Genomic DNA, 9,947 nt, shown 5'->3' with positions numbered 1-9,947 from the left:
TTCTAGTGTTTTCCTACCAACAAATGAATCTTTTTTTTTTTCTTATAAGAAGAAGAAGTAATAATAATAGTTCTTTTTCTCTTATTATCTAAATTAACAAAAACAATACTACCGTCCTTTAAGAAGCATTTTCCCATACATATCATAAAGACTCTTCACCTGCACTGTGATTGTAGTTCTTACGTCATAAGTAGAAGGTGAAAGACTAATAATTCTAGAGGAAAGGAAAAAAAGACAAACGCAAGCGCAAGCTGAATCGCTTGCACCTACCTTCTCAGATCGTCTCGTAGCGTTGGTGGGAGAACATTATAAGCGTTACGTTAGTTGACTTTTAGGTGTTGCGCTGTGCGGTAGTCTTTTGTTGTCATCACCTAGCAGACGTTCTCTCATCTTTCGGACGTAAAAAATGGATCCGCTTCAGTCCATGACGGATGACCAAAGAGACACATTTAAGCAGGTAAGATATGTTATTAAATTGTTTGTTGAATTTAACCAATATTTCCGTTATATTGAGTGATCTAAAAATGCAATTTGAGAAGTGCTTTTTGATATCTATTTTATTTTGGAAAAGCAAAAGTGTCTGCTACAGCTACCGTTTGTTTGTTTATGTTTGGAAGAACACGTGACGACGAACCATTCATACTTGTATTTAGTGCGAGAAAAAGCTTGATTTACATCAAAAAAGAGATTACCTGACGTAATTCAAATGCAAGTCAGTGGAAAAGTTTCTTTTTTTCTCAGATTTCAAAATTATGCTGCTACGTTATTTTTTTCAGTATTCTCTTAACTGCGTTTCAAGGATTTGAGATTTCGCTATAAATTGTCAGCGAATCTTTTCGTTAATTTTCTGCAGAAGGCTTGCTTTAGCTTATTTATTCCACGAAAGAAGAGATTTCCTCCAAAAAATTCAGTATGAAGTTAACCTTATAATAATTCTGGTGTTAGCAGTGAACATAGTGTGATGTGCGCTTTTATGCTGGTTACAATTCATCATACTGTATAGTATTTTTTAAATCCTACCCTTTGTCCCATATAACAATGTAAAATTGCATTTGTTTACACATAGACGCAACCGTATACTCAGTAAGATAACATGAAAAATATCCCTTTTCTGAAATGTGGAGACAATTTAAATATCAATTAGTACGCATATTTACGAGCTTCGTATATTTTTAGTTAAATAAATTTAATTTAATCGCCAAGATCATATACCGGATATGCACGAATTATGATTTGTGGCTTTGAATATATTCTAAACTTTTGTTCTGCATTTTTTTTGGGGGGGGGGTAGGGAAGAATATGCGTGATTTAATAGTGTTATTAGTGTCGTAATGAGAATCTATGTAAGGAAATGTACTACAGTATAAGTTTAATGTTAATATTTCATTTATTTATGCATACTTTTGTGCATCACCGGCATCTATTTCCTTAACTTTGTCACGTTACGTATCAGGGATGACGTCATTCGGCGATTACATTATTCGGGGAGGAAGTAAGTAAATAAACAACCTTGGGCCTGTGTTAAGTACCATCTCGCTATTTATCTGATGTTAATGAGGAAAAACGAGGAAAACCCTCATTCAGAAGGGGGCCGGGACCCATTAAATTTTTACTATTCCCCTAAGGGTAGGCTTGCAAATGAACTATAATATGGTTGGATCAGGCCCTCCCTACATTTTTGGTCTGGCTACTTGCCTGGGCCCCATGCACCAGACGTAAACGTCCAGTATTTGAGTACTCACTTGTAGTGCAATGGATCCTTGGTCCGATCACAGAATATGAGCTTATAGTGGGATTGTAGCTTGTATGAGCTGGAAGGTTCGAAGTTCTTTAGTTTTCTCAAACGTTCTCATTCTACCATTTGCTTTTGTTTATTTCTCGCATTCTTTAACAAAAATTGCATGATTGTGTAGCTCGACGTAGTATGATGTCATATCACTAGTGGCATATAACCATACGATGCACACCCAATTTCAAAAAACCAAGTAAGGATGCGCACGAGACGAGTCGAGACAGGATTTTCCTGTCAAATTTCGAGTCGAGACATCAATTTTAAAGCACATTTTCGAGACGAGACAGCCACAAATCTTGTCTCTTGCGCATCCTTAGAACCAAGAAAGCCGGCAATGCTGCGGAGACAAAACTATTCAAGTAGTTAGTTAAATTCGAAGCTAATGAGAAAATTTATATTATCTTTCATTCTGGAGAATCTTGAATATAGTCTATATTAATATATGAGTCAAGCAAACTACGTGGAAGTGAGGGATCGTGGTGGCTCAATGGTAGAGCGTTCACCTCGTTTGTGAGGTCCCTGGTTCGATCCCAGCTCGCGCTAAATGGATTTTGTGGTGATCGAACACCGTGTGCGTGGGTTTTCTCGGAGTTCTCCCGTTTCCTCCTCTTTATTCATTCCACCATTGTGTTCATTTCTCATTATCGTCGTCTCCTTTAGCCTAGCCGGCATAAGCGTAAGACGTAAACTTGGAAGATTTCATTTCTAAGCGGGAATGACACTCTGAAGATTAGCTACATACATTCGATACAAAACTAATACCACTTGAATTTGTCATGACCGCTAACTCACATTTGATATATATTAGTCACGTGCACAAAATAATTAATTGTCATGACATAGCCTATAAACTTATTACACGCGTTTGGTTCAAATGAACCCAGAGCAATTAAAATCTACAGGAACAAAGTAGGAAATATGAAATACTTATAGAATTGAATAAAATTTAAAACAATTCTTAATGTTTGTCACATTGACTTTCTTCATAAATATTACTAAACCTTGATTATCTAGTTAAAGGCCTTGCCGTTGGGCATACATAACCTTTAATATATTTTAAGGTTTATACCATTTTAATATTCTTGATCCAATTAGGTACAATTTGCATAGAAGCTACCAGCGACAAATATTAAAATAATGTAGTTTTATTTTTGACGGCTAATCTACGTAGATGGATATCTGTCATTAAAATAATGATAATAAAACATTGTTGCTGTAGATTGGCAGGAATTCTCGGTTTTTAAATCAATTTATGCGGAATTTCCATTTCTTGTAAGCCCAGGGAAATTAATACGAACCGCTTGCAAGGGGAAAGACAGCGGTTATTGATTTTGTTTTTGCAAGTTCTGATTTCCATACTTCGTGACAAAATAGTCTGTTTCTTTTAAAAGAGTTCACGATTGTTCCATAATACAGTAGATCCCCATAGTCTCTTGTGCGAAAGTTTTCTTGTACAGTACAATCCCAGAGTGTGTACAATGATTGATTCAATATCCTTTTCCAACAAAGAGGCGAAGGAATCCATAGATTAAAACTTGATTCGATCAATACATTTTATCATCTGAGGCTTTGTTCCTTACCGTAGGTAGAACTCAAGACCATGCTTCCTGAAAGCACACGCGTCAGTGACTTGGCCATGACGGGATATTAGGTGAGTTGGTTTGGGAGTGCCTGCAAGCCCGTATTTATGCATGGGCCAACATTTATCTGATGCAACAAATTTAACAAATAAAGTTTTGACGAACTTGACCGCCGAAGAAGTATCATTTGCTGCAATTTTAACATTCACGCTGTTGTGCTGATCTGGACTATCAGCCTTGGGGCCGGGGAAGACTGGTGTCCCCCCCCCCCCAGTTTTTTTTTTTAGTGACAAGAATAATTGAACTATTGTTTATATATACTTAGAGGTTTATAGTGAACTGATTATGTACATAGTCTGGGTTCTAGTCCCCCCCCCAGTTTTTAACTTCTAGATCCGCCATTGTGGACTATGCATTGGTTCAAAAATGTATTTCTCTCTGCAAATATCCTTTATCATACTTTCCTCCTAAGAATATTCAAGAAATTATCCGTGATTCGATAGAAAAATTCGATCCGTATGTAAATATAAGGGACTTGTTTTTCTACACTTCTATATGCAACAGTAAGCAGAGCGTCAATTCGAAGTATCAAGACACATCTACATACAGGGCCGGATTTAGGGTGGGGGTGTGCACCGGAGCACGTGCACCCCTCACCTCCGTTCTGAATATACACTATTTAATGTGAGAAGCTGGCAGTGGAAATAGCAATACTTTCCTAAAATTTCATGTCATGATTCTATTTCGGGATTAAAAGAAAGCGGTTTTGCTAAACACAATAGTTTAAGTCAGTTCCTCATACACATCACAGATGCCTAAAAGGTATTTGAAAAAAAAATTAAATTTGATTCAAATGTACTGATAGTTATTGGTGCACCCCCATCCCTCAGAAAATCCTGGATCCGGTCCTGTCTACATACTTCTCTGCCTCAGAAAACGTTTACAAGATTTTTCTCTTTTGGTGTTCAAAGTGATGTCTTGTAAACAGATTATGAGAATGTGATCGACATCTCCGCCCAAGAGAAAGTAAGAAGAAAACCTCTTTGGCAGTGAAATTACTGGGTTAGTAGTCTGTAGGGCACAATCCTGCGACATTGAACTAAAATTTTAATTTAATTTCCATGTCATCTTTTATTTTAGGCTAAATGACTCCAACGTTAACAAGAGCTACGCCACTTGAATTTATCGTACCTCCTAACTCATTGATCTATAATATATTAATAAATAGCGAACTCAAAACTTATGTAGGGGGCGCGGTGGCTCAATGGTAGAGCGTTCACCTCCGGTGCTTGGGGTCCCTGGTTCGATTCCAGCTCGCGCCGTGTGAACTTTGTGGTGGACAAACACTGTGCTCGTGGGTTTTCTCGGGGTTCTCCCGTTTCCTCCCACTTTCTTCATTTCATTCATTTCTCATCTTCACCGTCTCCTTTATCCTAACCGGCATAATCGTGGGACGTAAAACTTAAAGATTTCATTTTTCTTCAAAACTACTGTAACAGTTATCCTCAGAGAATTAGCAAGTTTACCTTGTCATGCTATCACGGTATTGCCATATCTTCGTGATGCAACTGGTGAATTACTTAAAATAAGATGATTTGAATTTAGTTAGTGTCCCGTTCACCAGTGGGCTATATGAGACATGGACCTGTAGGTTAACATGGGATCCAAACTATATGAACTCCTGTTGGGAATCGAAGCAGGTTCTCCCACACCAAAGGTGCGTATATGGTAACCTCTTAGCCACGACGTAGCGCACTTGAAATACGATGTAGGGTAGTGTAAATCTAGAAAGCGGGGAACATTTACTTTGGGAGTCGATGCGCTGAATATGCTTGACCCACGGCCATACTATACAAATTGCTTGTAGTCATATTGACTAGCGCTATTATTCGTATTCTTAGCCTGTGATGGTCAGTGAACTCCCATGTTTGCACGTGAAAATGACGTTTGGCAGACTGACAAGATTTGTCAGTCGGATATAAATATGAAGAGGTAGAGGTGAATTTTACAAAGAAATAAAACCCCTCTTAACTTCTGTTAGACCGGGAGCGTCTAACTTAAAAAGAAAAAAATGTAAGTGTAATGACATATAGAGTATTTCAAATGTCTTTAGTCCGTGAACATTTTCTAAAACATTGACATAATCGCGTTCTATTGTGATCCTTGTCATCTACATGCACCGTAATGTTTTCTGTCTTGTTTATCTGCGTAATACTTTGAAAACTATATAGTTTCGGTGCAATTTTCCTGTTGTTGTTTTTAAAAGATGTATAAAGTACATTTATTATTTTTTTTAAATCTCTTTGATGGTTTGTTGAAATTTAGCATCCGTTTTTAGCACCGAGGCTAAATGAGATGTGGAAGTACAGTTTTAACTCTTTTGGGATTTATGGCAACAAAAGTTACCATAGCGTAAAGTTCTCTTTAGCCCCTTATTTAGGTCCAATAACAGGCATTTAAGCCGGTTTTTTTATTGGTCAAGTCAAGCACGAACCGAAGAACACCCCCGATGCGTTTTGGAACCGGTTGGTCAACTTGGCGGCGCCAAGTGCGGACGGAGGGGCATAACATTTGTTTCTTAAGGCAAATTTCAAAAAAAAAAAAAAAAAAAAAAAATCACATCCTTAGTTTTCAAGATGTCAGATTGAAATTTTGCATACGGATTGTGTATAATTTTGAATACCGGTATTTTAATTTTTTCAGACCCTACGTGAGCCCAGGCCCATGTCCGAGGGGCCCAAATACTACGAGAACGTGATTTTTTTTTCAGGAAGTTATCCGGTTTTTTCCGAATTTCCAGGTTCAAGTGTGTGATACGAACATATGAGTGGTGCCGTTGTAAAGGGCTCGTTATACTGAAGAAAATAGCGTTTCAACCATGACCCTAGGTCAAACAGTGATGACACAGTAAATTTTTAAATATATATATATATATATAAAAAGGATCACCTTCAGACTTTCAGAAAATTTTCCGCCCTTTGTTTTCAAGATATAAGGCTGGAATTTTGCACACGCATTGTGTACATAATTACGTATTTAAGAAATTTTCGGATCTCTACATAAACCCATGCCCGGGTCAGAGGGGCGCAAAGATTTTGAAAAGATTTTATTTTCAAAGAACTTCCGATTTCACCATTTATAGTGTATAATACTGACAAGCGAGTGACACCGTTGGAAAGGTTGCTCTATTCTGAGAAAAACGAGGTATGAGCCATGATCCTACGATAAATAGTGAGGAAGCCGTAGATGTTTTACTGAAAGTCTAAAATTTACCTCAGAAAGTGGAAATCCTAAAAGGTTTAAGGTGGAATCTAAATCACCATTCAATATTTACGTTCTAACCGGGAAACGAACTTAGGACCAGGTGCATAAAAGACGTACGCGCTAACCACTAGACTAGCGGAGAGATCCTATAATCACTTTGACATTCATTAATATGTACTCATATGTGAATAGTATTACTGCTTTTTTCCCTTAATAATTTGAAATTAATATTAAAAAGAACAACTAATCTATGTCTCTAAAAACATAGAGTTGTCAATACATGATATATTATCTATATCGTCGATACAATTAGACCAGTTTTATTCAGTACAATTTCTATCGGTAGAAGGAAATTGTATTGTTATAACTCCATAATGGTGCTGCGAACATACGAGGTGGCCGCTCAAACGATTTCTTATGAGTGGTATGTAGTCAGCATTAGTAGTTATTTCCGATGTGTTTACCAGAAGTTCATGAGTATCCTCATCATCACAAACATTCTGTTATTATTGTCAAATTGCTTTCCATAGATTGACAAATCTCCATGCACTACGGTACTTAGTTAACTTTCTTCTCATGACGTAAGACTTACGCACTTTAGTACTACTCTTCAGCAGTTGTCCTTTTTCCCGTCTCTGGTTTATCTTCCACCATATTTTTTTTTTTTTTTGTATCACGTAAAAATGATTTTTTCTTAAACAATATCGAATTTGTGTTCTTGGGTTCGATTCCCAATTGAGATGCTCGGGACCAAACCCGCCTAGTGGTTCGGAATACACTTTAATCAGTGTAGGTCTCATTACATTTAGCCACGGTGCTGCAAAGAGACGTTAAACCCAAATCTAACTAATTTATAAGCTTTTAATTTAAGCAGCTTCCTATTTGATTCTCGATGGTTCCTTAAAAGAAATTTACTCTAAAAATTCACTTAGGCGCACACAACCCCGAAGTAAGTCGTTACGAAATAGTAATCTGAAACCAATTTCGTTGAGCATTACTTACATCTTTCCTTTTATACTGGATGGGGCAATCGCCCCCACTGATCTCCAAATGAGACCACTGGCTGAAAGCTTCATAAACAGCAGGAAGCTACAGAAGGAACCATATAGCCAAAAGTTTAGAAGGCATTGTGTATTTTTAATTTTATTTATTTGACATACTTTAATGGTAGAGGGAAGGTTAGCGGGAACAATGTCCCATCTTGGTTTCAAAGCTACGGAGGTGGTTTCTAAATATTCCCTAATGCTTTCGACGAAATCAGAAACGAACTAAAATATTTTTAAGGAAATTAGAATGAACTAGAGAACTAACCAATTTTCCTTGAAAAATTGGTAGTGAGTTTATGAACTATTTTAGCTTAGCATGCTGGAGACGCCAGTGGTCAAACCGGAAATAAATTACTACCGGCATGCTCATGATTAGACTCGTCTTAGGTATACTTCAATGTCGTAGAGGAGAGCCTTTATTTATTTATTTATTTATTTATTTATTTATTTATTTGTTATTTTTATGTATTTATTTATTTATTTTGAAATTTTTATACTTGATATTGCTTATGATATCTGGAAATAGGAATCCGTTCCTATTCGATCACTGGAAGTTTTACAGGAAGTTGTTTCGTTGGTCCTGGGATAAGGGATTTATGACATCCCCTTCTGTATGCCACTAGACCACATGCATCTCTCTGTTTTTATTTTATTTATTTATTTATTTTCTAAATGTCCTTAATATTTGATGAGAAGTGTAGATTTAGTGCACTGCAATTACTGGGGAGTTGGTAAGGACAACTTTATGTTGAAATATTTTGCGCATGGTCAATCAGGTTTCTGGTAGCAATGTGCCAATTTCGCAAGAACGCGACCAGGAATCTGGTGGCAATCTTTTCTACATTCACCCACGTGTTTTTTCGTTGCGAGTGAAGGTGAGTGACGCGGCAGCATCATGATCTATTTTTTCTTCATCGTCTTCTTCCTCTCCAACGGAAAGCAACGACAAGACAAAACAATGCCGTTCTACTTCGCATACACAAACACCTATAACATACTATATGCTTGATGACTTGTCTACAAAGTTGCTAACTGCCTCGTAATGTTACCAGATGGTTTAATAACGTTTCGAGTTTCTTGTCGGCAGCGAAGTTACTGTACTGTACAACTGTGGCACCCTAGAAGTTAAAAAGTTTTTTTTTTCCTGCAGTTTCTTCGTGGATAAATGGTTTGTGTACGGGTCTTCGGCGTGGGAGATCTCGGTTCGATTCCCGGGAGAAGCTCATGTGATTCGGATCCCACATACCGGTAATCTGTTGGTCCGTGTCTCATGTAACCTCGGCGCTGAAAAGGAAGTCAAACTCCATTCAGCTAATATTTAAGTGTCTTCCTTCGCTATGTACCCCAAAAAAAATTTTATGGGCCGCAATGGCTCAGTGGTAGAGCGTTTACCTTTGGAGCATGGGATCCCTGGTTCGATTCCCGGTCACGCCATGTGAGCTTTGTGCTGGACAAACACCATGGGTATGGGTTTTCTTGGGGTTCTCCTGTTTCCTCCTACTTTCTTCATTCATTTCTCATCATCACCGTCTCCTTTAGCCTAGCCGGTTTAACCGTGGGACGTCAGACTTAATTTCATTTCATTATCCTAACATAATTTAAAAAATCGAATTATTTTAAACAGTAAAGAATATTAAAATTAAAAGTTTATTTGTTACAAATGAGATAAAATAAAACAAAATTTGTATTTTTCGCGCGTTTATCCTTTTAGTGGTAGGGAATGTTTGCTCAGTGGACAGCCTATTCCTAGTGCAAAATTCGATCCCAGACTGTGAATTAATGATCGTGTTCTTAAGTTTCACTATGTTTTCTCGATTTTGTACAATAGAACCTCATTAATCCGGACATTGGGTCGATGATTTGACCAGAGTAACGAAAGTCTGGGTTAACTTAAGTAACCTAAAAGAATAGTAAAAAGTGCATTAAAACTCTGTGTATAGTAACAAAACATGTGTTATAGTGCAATTTATGTTTATAGTAACAAAACATGTATTATGATGCAGTTTAAAGGGCAAAGGGCTGAATACATATAAGTACTACTCCTATACTGTAGTATACTGCCAATTGTTTTATATACATGTACTGTATTTCCCAACAATGAGCAAATATAGTACTGTACTCTTAACTATCACGAAGCTGTGTGTCAAATGCGATTTAATTCTAGCCACATTTAAAATCTTACTTCTTTTTTTCCATGTCGGTACTAAGTTAAGTCTATCTTATGAGGGTAAGGATTGACGAGATTTTACTGTATTTTTAGCATTT

At 37.1% G+C, this 9,947-nt stretch overlaps 1 protein-coding gene across 1 annotated transcript in view; it reads left to right on the top strand.

Moving 5' to 3' along the window:
- Positions 1–266: 266 nt before the first annotated feature.
- The window catches only part of LOC145694500 (SEC14-like protein 2), a 146,314-nt gene continuing 136,633 nt past the window's right edge, over positions 267–9,947 (top strand). Inside the window, exon 1 of the mRNA XM_081770803.1 lies at positions 267–457. Within this exon, the coding sequence (XP_081626929.1) occupies positions 407–457 (51 nt within the window). The 5' untranslated portion in view covers positions 267–406. The remainder of the gene's footprint in view (positions 458–9,947) is intronic.

This window comes from Thermobia domestica, chromosome 9 (assembly GCF_964235325.1).
Source record: "Thermobia domestica chromosome 9, izTheDome1.hap1.1, whole genome shotgun sequence".
NCBI classification, from domain to species: Eukaryota; Metazoa; Arthropoda; class Insecta; order Zygentoma; family Lepismatidae; genus Thermobia; species Thermobia domestica.
Note: the sequence above shows the minus strand (reverse complement) of the source record. Positions and strands in the feature narration are given on the sequence as shown.